This window comes from Clinocottus analis, unplaced genomic scaffold (assembly GCF_023055335.1).
Source record: "Clinocottus analis isolate CAN_PGR_092001 unplaced genomic scaffold, fCliAna1.0.p SCAF_5, whole genome shotgun sequence".
Lineage (NCBI taxonomy): Eukaryota > Metazoa > Chordata > Actinopteri > Perciformes > Cottidae > Clinocottus > Clinocottus analis.
In genome coordinates, this window is record NW_027176207.1 from 322601 (window position 1) to 342600 (window position 20000).

Consider the following 20000-nt stretch of genomic DNA (forward strand, 5'->3'; position numbering starts at 1 on the left):
GGAATGGAGGGTGGCACTTTGCCTCCTACAACCCGCCCCCCCTGGCAGTGAGCGCCCAGGACCTGAGCTCCATGCGCCCCGAGGCCAGCGTCACCGGCTGGTGGCACTCGTCTGCTTCTGGCCCTCAGAGCACCCCGCACCCCCCCGAAGAGGCCTCGACCATCGGCACCGCCGCCCCGCGACCCAGAAGCCCCCGGCTGGATCCGAGCCCGCGCTCCGCTGCTGCAGACCACGTGCGCCACACCGATTCTGCTGACTCGGCGCACGCCAGCGCCGCGTCCTCTTCTCCTGCCGCTGAAACGCCCGTCGGGCCGGACGTGACGCTGGACGCAGACCAGTTCTTTACCACGGAGCGCCCCTCCATCCAGACGAGGAAGACCACCACGCTTCGCACCAGGAGCGTGAGGAGGAAGAACCAGTCCGTTCCCAGCAGCATCAACAATGGCGGCCGCTGCTCGCGCTCCTTCCTCCACGGCCTGTGGCTTCTGTCCGTCGCTCTGCAGCGAGTCCTCTGAAAGACAATACGGCTCAAGCCTGCTGCTCGTCCCTTCATGTCCGTATGATCCCCACTCTACAAGCACAAGATTTAAAATACACACTCAACCATCTCTTCTCACTACTTTTATAATAATGGGCCTGAAAAGCAACAACAATGAAGTCTCTTTTCTAGTAGCACCTTTTACAAGCCTCCAGTCCAATGAAAAGAAAAGCAGTGTAATGCATCAGCTAAGCACATGATGGCGCTATCCATCCAGGTACCAGTCTCATGTCACTGAGTGTCTCCTGCTCATGTAATGCCAGCCCAGTGCACAGTATGAACTAACAAATGTCTTCTATGTTCCCCTTTTTTCTATTGGCTGCGTTTGGCTGTTGCTTCAGTCACATTCTGGTCATATCTTTTTATTTTTTGTATTTATTGCTCTCAAGAAATGGACTTATTTAGAGTCTTCTGCCAGGAGATGTCCTTGACGCCTGCTCACTTGCGTCCTGTGACCTCATCAGTGAGGCGTCTCTTCTGGGCTCAGCTGCATGTCAGAAGCTGCTCGAGCATCGCGGCCCGACCGGAGCTGGTGCAGACGCACAGGCGGCCATGTTGCATCGCCGTCTCTGACTCTGACAGCCCAGTATCGCCGTTTCCATCGCATCTTAAACTTAAGTGTCCTTCATGATTCAGTGACGCTCATGAAAATGATCTGCATGGTGACTGAACGCTCCAGGAATGCTAAGCTACGCTGCGCTATTGCTGCAGAGCATTAAACACAGAATACAATGCAAAACACTTCCACCGACTGGTTTCTTTCAATAAAACTGAGGAGACATCTGCTGTCTTTTGAACATGTTTGAATTGTTTTATGTTCTCTTTCTTCACGCCGACCTGCAGGACATGTTTTTTATTTCAGGATGTTTCCCCTGATGGTCGTATAGGACAAACTGATGGTTTTATAGGACAAACCGATGGTTTTATAGGACAAACCGATGGTTTTATAGGATAAACTGATGGTTTTATAGGACAAACTGATGGTTTTTAGGACAAACTGATGGTTTTATAGGACAAACTGATGGTTTTATAGGACAAACCGATGGTTTTATAGGACAAACCGATGGTTTTATAGGATAAACTGATGGTTTTATAGGACAAACTGATGGTTTTTAGGACAAACTGATGGTTTTATAGGACAAACTGATGGTTTTATAGGACAAACCGATGGTTTTATAGGACAAACCGATGGTTTTATAGGATAAACTGATGGTTTTATAGAACAAACTTATGGTTTTATGGCACAAATTGATGGTTTTATAGGACAAACTGATGGTTTTATAGGACAAACTGATGGTTTTATGGGATAAACCGATGGTTTTATAGGATAAACTGATGGTTTTATAGGACAAACTGATGGTTTTTAGGACAAACTGATGGTTTTATAGGACAAACTGATGGTTTTATAGGACAAACCGATGGTTTTATAGGACAAACCGATGGTTTTATAGGATAAACTGATGGTTTTATAGAACAAACTTATGGTTTTATGGCACAAATTGATGGTTTTATAGGACAAACTGATGGTTTTATAGGACAAACTGATGGTTTTATGGGATAAACTGATGGTTTTATAGGACAAACTGATGGTTTTATAGGACAAACTGATGGTTTTATAGGACAAACTGATGGTTTTATGGGATAAACTGATGGTCTATCAGGACAAACTGATGGTCGTATAGGACAAACTGATGGTCCATCTATATCCATCTATCTATTTTTTCTTTCTCTGCAGTATTGAACGTCTCCAATGGGACCTGGACAGGTGTCCAGCCTCACCTGGAGTGGTTCGATGCTGTAAAGTAGATGAAACGCTGACTGGTCCACATTTGAATAGATTTGTTTTGGTGCATTTATTGAGGGAAGGTTCACTCAGTACAAAGGCTCTTGCTGATAGGCCGAGCTGAACAAACACTCTTATCTGTGTGTCGTTGGGCAATCCCTCTGAAAGATCGGCCTGCTTCATGGAGCTTCATAACATCTACAGCACGTTGCCACGGGAAAATGTTAAATGATCATTATTTCCCTTCTTTCTGACTGAAAACCAGAAAACTGGACACGGTGACATCATGTTGAAGCTTTCTGAGTAAACACGCTGAGGTCAGCTGAACTGAAACCACTCATCATTTTATCTGCACCTTCTTCTGAAAACTCAAACACCTGCTGAATAAATTGTGTGTATTTATTTCTAGGCGACACACAGAAGCCGCAGCAGAGAGGAACTGCTGCTTGAGTATTTATAAGTCAAGGCTCAAACAAAGCTAAACTTCTCCCTCGAGGCTCACCTTCTTACCTTAATACATGTTCATCTTCTGGAGCTGATCAGCCCGGTATTATATTAATATATGATATGTACTATAATGCTATCAAACAGACGTTCCCTCTGCAGGCCCGGTTCATGTGGAAAGACAAAGCCGCTGGACTGAGATTGCAGCGTTCCTGCTTCTGTAATCACAACATCAAATGTTTCTTAACTTTAGCAGCAGAACCTTCAAACATCTCTTCAAGGTGCTGCAGCGAGCTGCTCGCCAATTATCTCCTCAGTCGACAACACGAGTAATGTCAGATTCCTCTTCTGGCTGCTCCTAATACCTGACAGGGTGGAGAGGCGAGCGTCACTTCCTGCTGCCATGCCTCCCCTCTTCCTCCCTCCTTCCTCTCCTCTTCCTCCCTCCTTCCTCTCCTCTTCCTCCCTCCTTCCTCTCCTCTTCCTCCCTCCTTCCTCCCCTCTTCCTCCCTCCTTCCTCTCCTCTTCCTCATTCCTTCCTCCCCTCTTCCTCCCTCCTTCCTCCCCTCTTCCTCCCTCCTTCCTCCCCTCTTCCTCCCTCCTGCCTCTCCTCTTCCTCCCTCCTGCCTCTCCTCTTCCTCCCTCCTTCCTCCCCTCTTCCTCCCTCCTGCCTCTCCTCTTCCTCCCTCCTGCCTCTCCTCTTCCTCCCTCCTGCCTCTCCTCTTCCTCCCTCCTGCCTCTCCTCTTCCTCCCTCCTGCCTCCCTCTTCCTCCCTCCTTCCTCTCCTCTTCCTCCCTCCTGCCTCTCCTCTTCCTCCCTCCTGCCTCCCCTCTTCCTCCCTCCTTCCTCTCCTCTTCCTCCCTCCTGCCTCTCCTCTTCCTCCCTCCTGCCTCTCCTCTTCCTCCCTCCTGCCTCTCCTCTTCCTCCCTCCTGCCTCCCTCTTCCTCCCTCCTTCCTCTCCTCTTCCTCCCTCCTGCCTCTCCTCTTCCTCCCTCCTGCCTCCCCTCTTCCTCCCTCCTTCCTCTCCTCTTCCTCCCTCCTGCCTCTCCTCTTCCTCCCTCCTTCCTCTCCTCTTCCTCCCTCCTGCCTCTCCTCTTCCTCCCTCCTGCCTCCCCTCTTCCTCCCTCCTTCCTCTCCTCTTCCTCCCTCCTTCCTCTCCTCTTCCTCCCTCCTGCCTCTCCTCTTCCTCCCTCCTGCCTCTCCTCTTCCTCCCTCCTGCCTCTCCTCTTCCTCCCTCCTGCCTCTCCTCTTCCTCCCTCCTGCCTCCCTCTTCCTCCCTCCTTCCTCTCCTCTTCCTCCCTCCTGCCTCTCCTCTTCCTCCCTCCTGCCTCCCCTCTTCCTCCCTCCTTCCTCTCCTCTTCCTCCCTCCTGCCTCTCCTCTTCCTCCCTCCTTCCTCCCCTCTTCCTTCATCCCTCCTGCCTCTCCTCTTCCTCCCTCCTGCCTCCCTCTTCCTCCCTCCTTCCTCTCCTCTTCCTCCCTCCTGCCTCTCCTCTTCCTCCCTCCTGCCTCCCCTCTTCCTCCCTCCTTCCTCTCCTCTTCCTCCCTCCTGCCTCTCCTCTTCCTCCCTCCTGCCTCTCCTCTTCCTCCCTCCTGCCTCCCTCTTCCTCCCTCCTTCCTCTCCTCTTCCTCCCTCCTGCCTCTCCTCTTCCTCCCTCCTGCCTCTCCTCTTCCTCCGTCCTTCCTCTCCTCTTCCTCCCTCCTGCCTCTCCTCTTCCTCCCTCCTGCCTCTCCTCTTCCTCCCTCCTCCCGGCTTGTTGAGAGAGAGCTTCTTTCTTTCTCTTCCCTCTCAGTGAGTCTCCCCTCAGTGTGTTTCTTTCTACCCGGCAACCCGACTGCCCTCTTGTGTTCTCGTACATTTCGGTCCCGTCAGCTTGATACGGACTGCAGTGTTCAGACGGACAGTAGAACATATAGACTCTATATGAATGTTTATGTACTCTATATTACAGAGTATTACAGTCTCTAGACGTGAGCAACAGGAGTTTCTTTTGTTTGTTTCATCCGTCTTTGTGTCCGCTTTGCTGAAAAAGTCTCTTTTCTTGTGATGCTGCAGCGCTTTACAGAGCTGCTCATGAACAAGCTGTTTGAGTTTGGAATTGAACCTTTTCTTTCTGACACTGTGCAGAAACACACACACACACACACACACACACACACACACACACACACACACACACACACACACACACACACACACACACACACACACACACACACACACACAGTAATGACATCAGCTCCTCTGACTACATGAGCTCTCGGTGCCCTCTTGTGGTGACGGGACAGAAATGAATGTTTATCCCGAAACGAGAGCTGGAGATAAATAATTCCTGGAGCGACTGTGTTTCCCTCCAGGACGCAACTTTCCCTGATAAAGACTCTTCTCAAGGACGTTATAAAGAAGTATAATAATCTGTTTGTGATGCACACAAAGAGGGCTTTTCTGCTCTGCCAACAAACCAACAAAACAGACCAACAAACATGCAACAAGGGTTTAGATTTTTATTCAAATGCGACCGCAGCCGGCATGCAGACGCGACGACACGCCCTGCAAGGCCACTGCAGCCTGCGTGTGCCTCAAACAACGGCTGCCAATCTCCACCTCCTTCCAGCCTGCGTCACAATATCAATTGTGCACCAGAAATAGGCCGGTACCCCGACCACAGGACGCTCAGATGTCGCAGATAAAGTTCATCCGATAAACCTAATCTGTATCGACGGCTCGGGTCCATATGCCGAGGCTCGCCGGCTCTCTGAGCCAAGAGCCATGTTTCCAGTCTGGCCACCGATCGGCTGAAAGGAGAACGAGGAGGAATCTGGAAGAAATAACAAGGCGTCCTCCTGCAGCCGGAGGACTGATGAGACAGGCAAAAATATCAAACCCTGCAGCGGAGCGGGGCCGAGGGGGGCTGGTATCTCTGGCACAGACAAGGTCGGTGCTAAGGTCGGTGGGAGCAGGACAGGAAGTGGTTGGCAACTGGGAGAATAAATGGTGGCAGCCAGTTAGGGGAAAGTAAATAAGGTAAAAAAGAAAGGAGAGAGAAAAGGCTCGTAGAAACAAATAAAAAGATAGAATGAGCCGCAGGACAGAAAGCAGGCTGAGCCGGTGAGTCCGGCTCAGCCTGCTTTCTGTGCCTCAGCCTGTTTACTGTGCCTCAGCCTGCTTACTGTGCCTCAGCCTGTTTACTGTGCCTCAGCCTGTTTACTGTGCCTCAGCCTGCTTACTGTGCCTCAGCCTGCTTACTGAGCCTCAGCCTGCTTACTGTGCCTCAGCCTGTTTACTGTGCCTCAGCCTGCTTACTGTGCCTCAGCCTGCTTACTGAGCCTCAGCCTGCTTACTGTGCCTCAGCCTGCTTACTGTGCCTCAGCCTGCTTACTGTGCCTCAGCCTGTTTACTGTGCCTCAGCCTGTTTACTGTGCCTCAGCCTGCTTACTGTGCCTCAGCCTGCTTACTGTGCCTCAGCCTGCTTACTGAGCCTCAGCCTGCTTACTGTGCCTCAGCCTGCTTACTGTGCCTCAGCCTGCTTACTGTGCCTCAGCCTGTTTACTGAGCCTCAGCCTGCTTACTGTGCCTCAGCCTGCTTACTGTGCCTCAGCCTGTTTACTGTGCCTCAGCCTGCTTACTGTGCCTCAGCCTGCTTACTGTGCCTCAGCCTGTTTACTGTGCCTCAGCCTGCTTACTGTGCCTCAGCCTGCTTACTGTGCCTCAGCCTGCTTACTGAGCCTCAGCCTCGAGCTCAATTCAAACCCTCATAAAGGTAGATGTAGCTTACATGACGTCACGTGAGGGTCGTGCCACTCGCTCTGTCTGGACGGAGCTCTCTGAAAGGCCGACATGCGTCTTCCTCGCTCTGCTCCTGTACAGGTGAGAGCTCGTCTTCCTCGCTCTGCTCCTGTACAGGTGAGAGCTCGTCTTCCTCGCTCTGCTCCTGTACAGGTGAGAGCTCTTCTTCCTCGCTCTGCTCCTGTACAGGTGAGAGCTCGTCTTCCTCGCTCTGCTCCTGTACAGGTGAGAGCTCGTCTTCCTGGCTCTGCTCCTGTACAGGTGAGAGCTCGTCTTCCTCGCTCTGCTCCTGTACAGGTGAGAGCTCGTCTTCCTCGCTCTGCTCCTGTACAGGTGAGAGCTCGTCTTCCTCGCTCTGCTCCTGTACAGGTGAGAGCTCGTCTTCCTGCTTTGATGGCAGCCGTCATCACCTGAGCACACGGCTCTGCGGAGTCGTTCAAAGCGGCAGCAGAACGAGCAGCAGGGGCAGCAGCTCATCTCGCAGCCCACTGGAGCAGGTAAACGATGTCGTCATCGCCCACCGATTGGTCTGAAGAGCTCCACACGCAAATGGGTTTTAATACTCGGTCAAAAGAAAGGAGACTCGCTCGGCCTTCGTTGTGTTTCCGTGCGTGTGTGTGTGTGTGGCTGCAGTGATGCTGCACCATGAAGCTGCTTCTGGGCTCCTGCTTCAAGGGAGGACAGCGTTTCTCAAAGCTCACGGTCGTAGCAGGCTTTCATGTGACGGTTCATTCTTTTAATAATGTGGACGTCTGAATATGACGTGGCCCGTCTACCTGGAATATGAGTGCGTCGCCTCTGGCAGAGCTTAATTAACTCATCTGCTTGGTTACAGAGGGCACGATGGGGCAGAAATCACTCATCTCCAGAACATCTCCACTGATCTGACTTCAGACGCGGTAACAGTCGGTCCGCCACGCTCGCACTGACGTACTAATTCATTAAAGTCATCCGTTTGTTATCACATGTGGCCGAAATGTACTCTCACAAGATGCAACGCTATCCTGGGCCAGCTGACAGAGCAGGTCGGCTGCAGTTTGGTGGGTGGCTAATTCCTGAAATAGGACTGTCAATTATGCATGTCTGTCTGTGGCTCCCTGCCTGCAGCCGCATGAGCAGCAGAGGACACTAGAGGGAGACAGTGAGTTCACATCTCCTCTGGATGGAGGATTCCACTGTAATCCAGACGTCCACAGAGATCAATAACAAATCATTCACAAAATCCAAAGGATCAAATCAACAACGTCTCAAGAGCGTTTGAATTATATCCACAACAAATTCACAGAAGCGATGGAAGTTATTTAGTCTTTAGTGTTGGATTAATGCTTATTGGATCGCTCTGCCGGCCAGCGCGCTCACAGCACACGGCCTCGGAGAGAGTCACGCAAACTGTGTATAAAAAAGGCAGAAATCCCCAGAACACTTCACGTTCCACTCCGACCGCCGTCTGCATGCCTCCAGGCAGTCGCAGGTTAATATATTTCAGTGATTCAGGAACAGATTACATGTAGGAATCCGTGCGGAGCAAAGGGTTAAACATGATCCGGGAGCAATTTCTCCAAGGTCAAGTGAGGATTCTGAGGGTGTGAAATGATGAAGAGGAAGCAGGACGCCTCTTCTCAAACCGGCGTCTCATGGCACCGTCAGCGAGTCTGTTGCTGCGCTCACGTTCTCCCCACAGCGCTTCCACACTATCAATTTGACTTCTTTCTCTATCCCCAAATCCTGCAGTCTTCATGCCAGAGCTGGGTTAGTTACGAGCTTTTCCTTCTTTTCTTTTCTATTTTTTCATGCTGAGTTTCCTCTCTTTTGAGAAGTGGGTTCATCTTCCAGCGCTGAATGCGAGCCACAATTGCACTGATGCAACTGTGTGATTCCAGAAAGCGTTGCATTGTCCTTGATTCGAACGCGAAGCGTGAATTATGATTCAACACACAGATGAGTTCAAAGCATGCGGGAAATAAAAAGAGAGGAAAAGGTGTCTATTTCTTCTGATTCTTCCAGCCCTTCTTAATCAGAACGTCTTCAACAGCTGCCACCTTTACAGAAGCTTCCAAGCCGCGGTGACGTTCGGTTTCGGGCAAATCTGTTTGTTCATACTTTGTAGAAAAAGACGCTCCTTCTCTTTCCTCCTCACTCGATACTAAACGCTCAGCTGCTCTGAAAGCAGAGCCGTCGGAGCGCCGATGCGCCCTTAAAGAAGGAAAACATTTGAGGCACTTTCATCAGGCGGTGCTGCTCCGACTAAAGGAGAACACCGCTGTATTTAGACGTCTATACATTTCTCTCCTTCAATCAGTGGAACAGAAGAAAGATCTGCCGGCCCTAACGTTGAACTATGTCGATATCCACGAGCTGAGCCAGGTTTCTGATGAACGATGATGGATTTGAACGAGAGTCGGGCGCCTGCTTTGGCCTCCTGCTGCTCGGCTTCACAAGGCACGCTCAAACGCTGAAACGCTGAAACGCTGAAACGCTCAAACACTCAAACACTCAAACGCTGAAACGCTGAAATGTTATGAAAACGTCACACCTGATGTGACTTTTCCGTCACGTCTGACTCTTTGCTGCTCGTAGCCACAGCGAGCAGAAAGGCCGATAACAAGGTTCAAACAGCAGAATGATTCACAAGCGCAGTGTGAAGCCGGAGACCCCAGTGTTTTTATTTGAGCACAAAACAAGTCGCTCTTCATGTGTTAAATCCACTGTGATTTGTGCACACCTTGTGATCGCTTTAAAGCATGTTGTTCCTCAGAGCTCATATTCCGCATCAATTCATAACCTCCCTCTCTCTCCCTCTGTCTCTCTGCAGCTGCATGAGTGGATGCATTTTCTTTATTTTTCTTCCACGGTCTCATTTCAGGCAGATGCTGTAGGGTACTGTCACACATTTGACAACTTATAGAACATGCAACAGTAATATAATCTTGAACGTATCGTCAAATGGCACGGGACAGAAAGACTGCGTTAGAAGGGAAGAGAGGTGTCATATTTTCCTTGACACTACGAGGAGTCGCCTCCTCGGTTTTAGTTTGTGAGCTACAGACAGCTGCAGTGTCCCCCACTAATGACAGAGCTTTAGCTGTTAAACTGTCAAAAGTCTTGTTATTTGGGTTTTATCTCAGTCATTGTTTCTAAAACATGCTGCCTGGCGAGATAAGACGTTCCCTCTGGTGGTGCCCTGAACAGCACACAGACGGGCCTATTCAAAACATAAAAACTTCATTGAATGTGAATAATGAAATAGGATCACGCGTCACGTTTCATGCCGAGCTCGGGATGTTTTGTTGTAATTATTCTGGCGCTGCGATGAATGAGAACTGCATGGTAGAGGATGTATTGTCTTATTGTCTGTTGGGTCTGAGCAGCGATGTGGGACAGATGCAAACAAATGTATAAAACAGCATTAAGGCGTAATTTCTACACGAGCTTTCCTTTGTGTTCTACTGATACTGCACCGTGCTGGAAACTTGTGTTTAACGTATCTTTCCCTCCACCGCAAACGCTGTGCACGCTCTTTTATCTCTAATACATTAATTTCTTCGTCTTCATCATCTTCTTCTTCGGGGTCATGAGCCCCCCCCCCCCCCTCCCTGCAGCTCATTACAGGTCATCTATATGAAAACATTCATAATCACTCCTCTGCATGTTTGCACCTGTATTGATCCCTGTTGGGTATTCTTTGTTGGCTTTCCTTTTTTATTCACTTCAGAATCTAATACTTTGCATAATCTGAGCAGTAAAAAGATTTCTACGGACATGTTGTTATTTAATATTTACACCATAACATTGTGTTATCATTAAGGTATTGATCACCAAGAGTAGCACGAACTTAAATGCATTTACTAGACATCACCTACTGAACAAAATGTCACATTAAATGTCACATTCAAAACGAAATAAAAAAAAAACATAAATAAAATCGTATATAAAGTACATTATTGCATTTCAAACATTCAATAATTGCAAAACCGGTGTGAGCCACGACAATCAGCATAATGTCCATTTTAACACGCAGGAGAAATTACCCCATTGTTTTATTCTCGCTGAGGGACTATAATGTACGGCGGAGGGATAACACGTTATTGTCGTTCGTAAAAAGTAATCCCGCCGCTGCTCTGCGAAGGTTCACCTGTCGACTGGGTAACAATAAGTGCACATTGCTAATTAAGAGACCATTTCTTGGACAAAGACTTGTTTGTTTTTTATTTAATGCTATGTGTCCACTGATTTAGAAGAGCAATAAGCCACTTTCACCTCGAGTGGCTTAGTGCTTAATTAAATGACAAATCGGAGGATTGCTTTGCAGATTGCCTGAATTGACGTCAATTGGATTGGTTAGGTGACAGCGCAGGCTCCGCCCCCTGTGGGCCAAGGTAGCGCGTGCCGAGGAGAGGAGGAGGGAGCAGGGGGCTGAGCTGATCCCACGTGTGACGCTTTCATTCCCGGCTCAGTAATATTCTCATAGCGGGGCTTTGCATATCTCCTGCCGTATCTGTGTGTGTCTGTCACTGTGACTGTAGTCCAGCCTAGAGTTTGAATAGATATGGAAGGAGACGGGAGTCAAGCCACATCCGGAAGCCTAAACGATTCACAACATGACCCGGGGTAAGAATCTTTCTGAACGTAGCGCCACGGTTCGGCTTTTTCTTTCCGCTTTCCCTTCTTTCATGTTCCAACATCTTCGAGAGGACTTGGCGGAGCTGGATCGTCCCCACAGTGCGCACTTCGCCGCGGGTCCGTGTCCACGTTCAGCGGAAAGCCTCTCGCTTCGTAGCGAGAGTGGCCTCCCCCTTTTATGTAGATAGACTATAAATACTGAGCGCGAATGTGTCTCCACAGTCTTGCTTTTATCCTTTAAGGTCGCTTTTAGAAGTAGTTAGTCGTCAAAATGGCCGAACTGACATCTGGACTCACTTCTGTTGTGTTTTCCCCTTTCAGTAAAATGTTTATCGGTGGCCTCAGCTGGCAAACCTCACCAGGTGAGAGACTGTTATTCTCTTTTACACCGTGTCCAGTATTTTCTTGTTGTTTGTGTGTGTGTGCGCGCGCGTTTGTGTGTGTGTGTGTGTGTGTGTGTGTGTTGTCGCTGTGACCGAGTGCTCGTTGCGTGGCTGCTGGCGGTGTATGTGCGAATGTGCACCGAGCAGCAGCGGCACTGTACGGGATCTCCGTGTGTGTGCGCGCGGTGTTGTGTTTGATCTCCGTCCATGTGAAGTCCTCTATTCGACCCCTATGCGCATCGCGGGGTGGTTGCCTTCTTCCTTGGTGTTGAGAATGCAGTGACAGCAGCATGCCCGTGTGTTCCTGTCCAATGACCCGACATATTTGTTCTGTTTCTTCTGTTCACAGACAGCCTTAGAGACTATTTTAGTAAATTCGGAGAAATAAGAGAATGTATGGTGATGCGAGACCCCACGACGAAGCGCTCAAGGTAAACACCGGGCTTCTCCTACTTTTCCCCTCTCCCGTGCATGTGACGGTATCGCTCACTTTTTGTCCGTGTTTCGTATTTAATCCTGTGTGTGTGTGTGTGTGTGTGTGTGTGTGTTTTCTGTGTCCGCGCGCGAGCGCGCACAGTGCTCGCGTGTGTCCCCTGTGTGCGCGCGCCTGCGTGTGGTTTCACAGCGAGCCAGATAAGCTTAAATGCTCACTGCTGTAAAGCTGCAGCCGAATGCAATTTGACATTGACTTTGTGACTGCAGCAGTGTTGCTGTGTGTCGTCTCCATTGTCACCGTAATGATCCGCTGCTGCTGCTAACCTGCCACAGGACGTCCATCATTTAGCTCTTTTAATTGTCATCTTTTTACCAGACATTTGCACAGAAATATTGTGAGAATAATAAGGTCACAGGAATAGTGTGCCGTTGTATTTATGCCGAGCGGCAATATATTTTAGTATTTGCATGAGACAAGGTGGGACATTGTAATTATTGCGCTGCATGCATTTCTAACATTGTTGTTCTGTCTTTTTGTTTTGCAGAGGATTTGGGTTTGTTACGTTTACAGATGCTGCCAGTGTAGATAAAGTCTTAGCTCAACAACACCACGAATTAGACTCAAAGACGGTGAGTTCCTTTTCTCTACATGTTTAATGCAAGTGTTTGTTGCCCCCCCCACCTCTTCCCCACACACACACACACACACACACTGTCATAACTATGACTTCCCGCCGCCTGCAAGGTCCCGTTGGTTGAACCTCTCGAGTTAACGGGCCGTGTGGATCAAGGTCACGCATACGGGCTCAACGCATGACGGCCCTTCAACGCGGAGCTTAGCAATAAAAACACAACTCCAGGGGTGAATAGTGTGTGTTCACTTTCACTTCCCCCTCTTCCTGTTAGCCACAGACGCATGTGCAGCACCTCTCATGTCCCACTGAAGGGCGCGCTGCCTGCAGCCGCTGCCTGCAGCCGCTGCCTGCAGCCGCTGCCTGCAGCCGCTGCCTGCAGCCGCTGCCTGCAGCCGCTGCCTGCAGCTGCTGCCCCGCTCCTGTTGGGCCGTCTGACGGCGTCGCATCGCATCTGATGCACTGATACTGGAGGAGTGAAAAGAAACCTGTTTAAGACCGAAAGTCAAACTAAAGCAGAGCCAAACAACCTAGTCAGCAACAAACATGCCTGACAATAAGGTTTGATTCAAACTAATCTATCTATCTATATCTATATCTATATATCTATATATCTATATCTATATATAAATATAAATAAAGACTTGTCTATATTAATTTGCATAGATAAGCCAATTGATCCGCGGACACTCACCATGAAGAACTCTGAACTACTTGCCCTTTTGAAATTTGTCAGTAGATGCATAATTAAAGATGGCATTTTTTTAGATGTCTGTAGTGATGGATTAGACAGGGTTCAGCTGAGATTGTATTTGTCAGGGCTTTCTGCTCAGTGTGATGCTAATATCCAGAGATGGCAGCATAGTTTTTTGGAAATGGATGTGTGTTACCTCGGCTGAAGGCGCCACGGAGGAAATCTTTTTTTGTTGTTTTTTTCATGATTTAAAAAGACAAAGGGGTTGTACTTCAGGGCGCTTTGAAATGTGTGTAAGATAAAAGTCATTTAAAGACTTGTCCGTTTTAATCACATGTTGGTGCTGAAGTGAGGTTGTTGGAGAGCTAACAAGGCTTTTAGTCCGGACAGTGCATCCTCTTTCATTCTCCCGCTGATGGGGCTGCTCTCCTGTTTTAAAGAACATTATTATGGAGCTTTTGGGCCGGCTTTCACAACAGCTCCGTGATGGTGGCTCTACTTAACCAAATGGACTCGTGTGTTTTGGTTATTTACTATTAGAAAAAACACACATGTCAAAATACATTAGGGGCGTGCAGGGGAGAGTTAGTGTCCTCTTCCCATCAGATCCTTCCCGCTGTGCTAGTTTACGTCTCGGGGGGTTCAGTGTCTCACTCAGACTTCTTTTTGTGCGTTAGTCTTTTGTGTTTGTCACGGCTGTAAGGGCGACAATAAGGGCGACAATAAGGGCGACAATAAGGGCGACAATAAGGGCGACAATAAGGGCGACGAGGACTGTTGTGAAATGTGTGAATAGAGAAGCTCGGTGGCGAGAGGACCAGCACGTCGGACCGTAGAAGCAGTTTGTTTCCTTCAAGGTTGACGTTTTAAATGAACTTGAATTTAGGGAAATGTGTCGCTCACAAAAATGTCCGTGCACCTGGGAGTCGTCCCGCTCGGCCTCAGCCGAAGGAGAGCCGCGCAGCAGGAAACGGTTAAATTCCTCCAGCATTTAAAACGATTCGATTAAGATCTCTCTGGACTCAACTTGATGACCTCATAGCGCCGTCTCCATCCTCTGCTTCTTCTCGGTTGCAACTGACTTATTGATTGCAAAATAGTTGTTTTCCACCCATGAGATAGAGGACGTTCTCTTATTCAAGTTAGGGAACTTTGGCCAGCAGCTTCTAGGTATTATCTACATGTAGAATAGTCTATAATATGTATTTATGCCGTAGTTAAAACACGGGTTCTTCCTCGCTGCTCTGAATCATATTGATCGCAGTGCAACTTTTGAAATGTAAAGTGAGCATTTTGAGACGTCCACAGAAAGATCCAGAACGTTTTGCAGCTCCAGAAACATACCCAGACAATCGTATCGAAGGCTGTAGGTCATATTTGGCAGACTTATGTCACCCTCTTCACTTCTGACAGTGCTTCACCCTGAGAAGTGAGCGGTGACATTTTAAAGTCTGACATCTAATCATCATTTTTCGCCGAATTGTGGCCTTAGTGCACAGGAGACGGCAAAGTTCTCTCCACTTGTTGCACATCGGTCCTCATGTAATTGGCAAGTCACTCGAGGCTTTCTGCCAAACCGTTTCTTTTTCTTAATATTTATCTTTCCCCCTGTCGGGTAGCATCTTTATGAAAAATAACCTGCATGTTGTGAAAGCGGATTCTCAGTCCAGAGGAGTTGAGGTATATTTTTTGTGGGCTTCTTTATTTTTTGTGCTTTGTTTTTGTATTCGATGGCGTACGTTGCAGAGCCGACAGGGAATGAAGGGCCAGACTCCATCAGGGTCAAAGGACGCCCCAAAACATCCATTTTATTGACTCGTAACATTTTAGACGTTGACTTGGGACCGTCTGTTTGCAAACAGTTGTCCGGTCTGATGGTAATGAAAGAAATAGTTTTTGTGTATGATTTGTTTTCTCTGTTGCCGTGGCCATTTGTTGTCTCCACACCCCCCTCTGAAATATACAGTCCTGTAATAATAACCACCGGCTTCGTCAGAATAAACAAGTGAAGCTTTGCAGGTTTCTGTTTTGTTTGCGTGACATTTTTATAATCGGATGAGTGTTTGACAGTCTAATTGAAATATCAAAGATCCTGACTCAAATATATGCAGAAATTGATATTTCCTTGCTGCTAATGTGCTGTTGTTTATCTGTCGGGCGCAACAGAAGATTACAGACCTGAGGCAGCTGTCTGTGTTGTTCTCCTCACTATTAGTCATCGGGCCGTATCTGCCGCCGTATATATCTTAACACGCGCTATCAAGATGCCGTTGCATTAGGGTCCGTCATATCTCTTTGCAAAGTTGCTCTGCGAATGAAAAGCTTGCAGATGTGCGTTCGATACCAGACCTCCCGCGTGCAGCCGCAGCAGCGTTTAGTTGTTGCTGTCCTCGGTAACCTTGACGGGCGAGTGGCTGGAGGTGCTGCCTGAACAAGTTGAGTCACATTATTCACACAGGGAGAGGAGAAATCATACCTAATTTACATTTTAGTTTCCTCGTTTGTTTCTCATTTATTAATTTATTTCCTATCTCGTCGGATGCCGGAGGTTGAGCTAGCGTGCTTCCTGATAAACGCACACATGGAGCACTCGTCATTATGAAGGAATAGTAGAAAACCCCCAAAAGAAGCAACTACAAGAGAGGCATTTGATTACATTGACATCTCACAAAGAGGTACAGTATAGAACTTCCTTTCCCCCGCGGGTGAGACAGAAAGTAGAACTATAGAACCAACGCAGACTCCACAAACATGCCAGGATGTGAGACTACATGCACACAGTCAGAGCCTTCCTCTTATTCTTTATTAGTGTTTTCATATTTCTTTTTTTCCCCGAGCGTGCGCTCAGGCTTTTGTCCGGTTATGAAAACACCAGACGAGGATGAATGTGAATGAGACATATGGGAAGCGCAGCCTGGGGCTTCAAAACACACATGCTGGTGATTCAGAACATATTTACCATTTTTCATGATGCTTTTTGTTCAGTTCAGAAATATGTAACTCGCAGCATCTGTTCCTGAAGATGTTTTGAGGCCGGTCGTTTGAACAAGAGCAGATCACCTAGAACAGGACTTTGTGTTAGAGAGCTCAACGACGCAGCAGATTGATGCATAGTCGGCTCTTAATGTGAAGGGAATATGTGGAAAAATAAAATTGATAATGACCTGTTAAGGGTCATGTTTAGTTTATGTGACTTCATCATGGCTGTGATCTCACTCACTGCTCACTGTGAAACCCTCAAACATGAATGTTGTAATATAGTCACTGCCTTTACTATCCAGTTAGTGTCTGCTAGAGGACCGTGTGCTATTATGCTATACAAGAGGAGCGTATGCTATACAAGAGGAGCGTATGCTATACAAGAGGAGCGTATGCTATACAAGAGGAGCGTATGCTATACAAGAGGAGCGTATGCTATACAAGAGGAGCGTATGCTATACAAGAGGAGCGTATGCTATACAAGAGGAGCGTATGCTATACAAGAGGAGCGTATGCTATACAAGAGGAGCGCATGCTATACAAGAGGAGCGCATGCTATAGTGTATGCTATACAAGAGGACCGTATGCTATACAGGGCTGCAACAACGAATCGATAAAATCGATTATCAAAAAAGTTGGCAACGAATTTCATTGTCGATTCGTTGTGTCGTGCGATTATTACGCCGCTCAATAAGTCGCGGAGATGTTTGAGTATTGAACAAAACAACAGTTGAGAGGAGCGCAGCAGACTGAAGGTCCAGGAGCTTCTGCAGCCATGTACCTTCTCGTATGTCACTGCATAGTCGCGTTGCGTGTACAATAACTTAACAGCTCGGCTAACCGTTGTCGTTAGCTCGCTAGCTAGTCCTTCATTCCCCGTGTTTGAGCTGTTGGGTTAGATAACGTCTTTGTTTTAAAATACCGTGGAGGCTTCAAGAGAAGCAACGCGTAAACATCTCCTCTGAGGAGCAGAACACAGACCTTCAACAGTCTGATATAATGAGGCTTCATGCAGAGGAAGTGCTGCTGGGATTTGTAGTTCAATATCTAATGAACAACCTTTGTTTAGGTAAAGTGCAGTCTGTAAGTTATCCGTTGGTACATTGAGTGTTACTTCTGGAATATCATCTCTAGTTCTATAAGTTCTGAGTGTGTGTGTGTTAGTGAGTGTGCATGTCTGTGAGTGTGTTTCTGTGCGTGTGTGTGAGTCTGCATGTCTGTGAGTGTAGAGAACAAGTTCTGACAAATTCTGTTAAGTTTTCTGATTTTTATTTCTCTATTTTTTATAAATTATTTATTGTTAAGATTTGTTGCACTGTGAATTTGCACGGTCAGTTCAGTTTTTGTAATAAAAGGTTGCAAATTAATGCTTTAAAATTATTTATTTTTTATCCGATTAATTGAAAAAATAATCGACCAATTAATCAATTATTAAAATAATCGTTAGTTGCAGCCCTAATGCTATACAAGAGGACCGTATGCTATAGTGTATGCTATACGAGAGGACAGGATGCTATCATGTGTGCTATACGAGAGGACAGGATGCTATCATGTGTGCTATACGAGAGGACAGGATGCTATCATGTGTGCTATACGAGAGGACAGGATGCTATCATGTGTGCTATACGAGAGGACAGCATGCTATAGTGTATGCTATACAAGAGGACGGCATGCTATAGTGTATGCTATACAAGAGGACAGCATGCTATAGTGTATGCTATACAAGAGGACAGCATGCTATAGTGTATGCTATACAAGAGGACAGGATGCTATCATGTGTGCTATACGAGAGGACAGCATGCTATAGTGTATGCTATACAAGAGGACAGCATGCTATAGTGTATGCTATACAAGAGGACAGGATGCTATCATGTGTGCTATACGAGAGGACAGCATGCTATAGTGTATGCTATATGAGAGGACAGGATGCTATCATGTGTGCTATACAAGAGGAACGTATGCTATCATGTGTGCTATACAGAGGACAGCATGCTATAGTGTATGCTATACAAGAGGAACGTATGCTATCATGTGTGCTATACAGAGGACAGCATGCTATAGTGTATGCTATACAAGAGGAACGTATGCTATAGTGTATGCTATACAAGAGGAACGTATGCTATAGTGTATGCTATACAAGAGGAACGTATGCTATAGTGTATGCTATACAAGAGGACAGCATGCTATAGTGTATGCTATACAAGAGGAACGTATGCTATAGTGTATGCTATACAAGAGGAACGTATGCTATAGTGTATGCTATACAAGAGTAACGTATGCTATAGTCTATGCTATACAAGAGGACAGCATGCTATAGTGTATGCTATACAAGAGGACAGTATGCTATAGTGTATGCTATACAAGAGGAACGTATGCTATAGTGTATGCTATACAAGAGTAACGTATGCTATAGTGTATGCTATACAAGAGGAACGTATGCTATAGTGTATGCTATACAAGAGGACAGTATGCTATAGTGTATGCTATAGAAGAGGACAGTATGCTATAGTGTATGCTATACAAGAGGACAGTATACTATAGTGTATGCTATACAAGAGGACAGTATGCTATAGTGTATGCTATACAAGAGGACAGTATGCTATAGTGTATGCTATACAAGAGGAACGTATGCTATAGTGTATGCTATATAAGAGGACCGTATGCTATAGTGTAAGCTATAGAAGAGGACAGTATGCTATAGTGTATGCTATAGAAGAGGACAGTATGCTATAGTGTATGCTATACAAGAGGACAGTATGCTATAGTGTATGCTATACAAGAGGACAGTATGCTATAGTGTATGCTATACAAGAGGACAGTATGCTATAGTGTATGCTATACAAGAGGACAGCATGCTATAGTGTATGCTATACAAGAGGACAGCATGCTATAGTGTATGCTATACAAGAGGACAGCATGCTATAGTGTATGCTATACAAGAGGACAGCATGCTATAGTGTATGCTATACAAGAGGACAGCATGCTATAGTGTATGCTATACAAGAGGACAGCATGCTATAGTGTATGCTATACAAGAGGACAGCATGCTATAGTGTATGCTATACAAGAGGACAGCATGCTATAGTGTATGCTATACAAGAGGACAGCATGCTATAGTGTATGCTATACAAGAGGACAGCATGCTATAGTGTATGCTATACAAGAGGACAGCATGCTATAGTGTATGCTATACAAGAGGACAGCATGCTATAGTGTATGCTATACAAGAGGACAGCATGCTATAGTGTATGCTATACAAGAGGACAGCATGCTATAGTGTATGCTATACAAGAGGACAGCATGCTATAGTGTATGCTATACAAGAGGACAGCATGCTATAGTGTATGCTATACAAGAGGACAGCATGCTATAGTGTATGCTATACAAGAGGACAGCATGCTATAGTGTATGCTATACAAGAGGACAGTAGCAGGAACAGTGTAGATAAACGGCTGTTTCTGGTGGATGGCTAATGTTTTTGGGACGTAAAGTTAGATCAGCGAGCTGAAGTCTGACGTGCCCTTGTTTAAGTTCAGCAGGTGCTCTGTCTTCTACAGTTAATTATGGCTGAAGGCGTTATTAGTTGGAGCTGTATCCGTCTGCTGTCGGTACACAGAGCATCGGATGAGTGTAACATCTTGTGTAACACCACTGAATCTGGATCATATTCGTGTTGCATATTTTCTGTAGTGAACACGCGTAGAGCG

The 20000-nt window shown here is 47.0% G+C and overlaps 2 protein-coding genes across 2 annotated transcripts in view; both read left to right on the plus strand.

The window, feature by feature from the left end:
• Positions 1 to 1293, plus strand: part of LOC137802908 (oligodendrocyte-myelin glycoprotein-like) — a 3498-nt gene extending 2205 nt beyond the window's left edge. The window contains exon 2 of the mRNA XM_068601097.1: positions 1 to 1293. This exon is cut by the window's left edge and continues 812 nt beyond it. Within this exon, the coding sequence (XP_068457198.1) occupies positions 1 to 515 (515 nt within the window). The 3' untranslated portion in view covers positions 516 to 1293.
• A 9471-nt stretch (positions 1294 to 10764) lies between these two features.
• Positions 10765 to 20000, plus strand: part of LOC137802545 (RNA-binding protein Musashi homolog 2-like) — a 73058-nt gene continuing 63822 nt past the window's right edge. The window contains exons 1-4 of the mRNA XM_068600492.1: positions 10765 to 11158; positions 11492 to 11532; positions 11903 to 11984; positions 12534 to 12618. Coding sequence (XP_068456593.1) covers positions 11097 to 11158; positions 11492 to 11532; positions 11903 to 11984; positions 12534 to 12618 — 270 coding nt within the window. The 5' untranslated portion in view covers positions 10765 to 11096. The remainder of the gene's footprint in view (positions 11159 to 11491; positions 11533 to 11902; positions 11985 to 12533; positions 12619 to 20000) is intronic.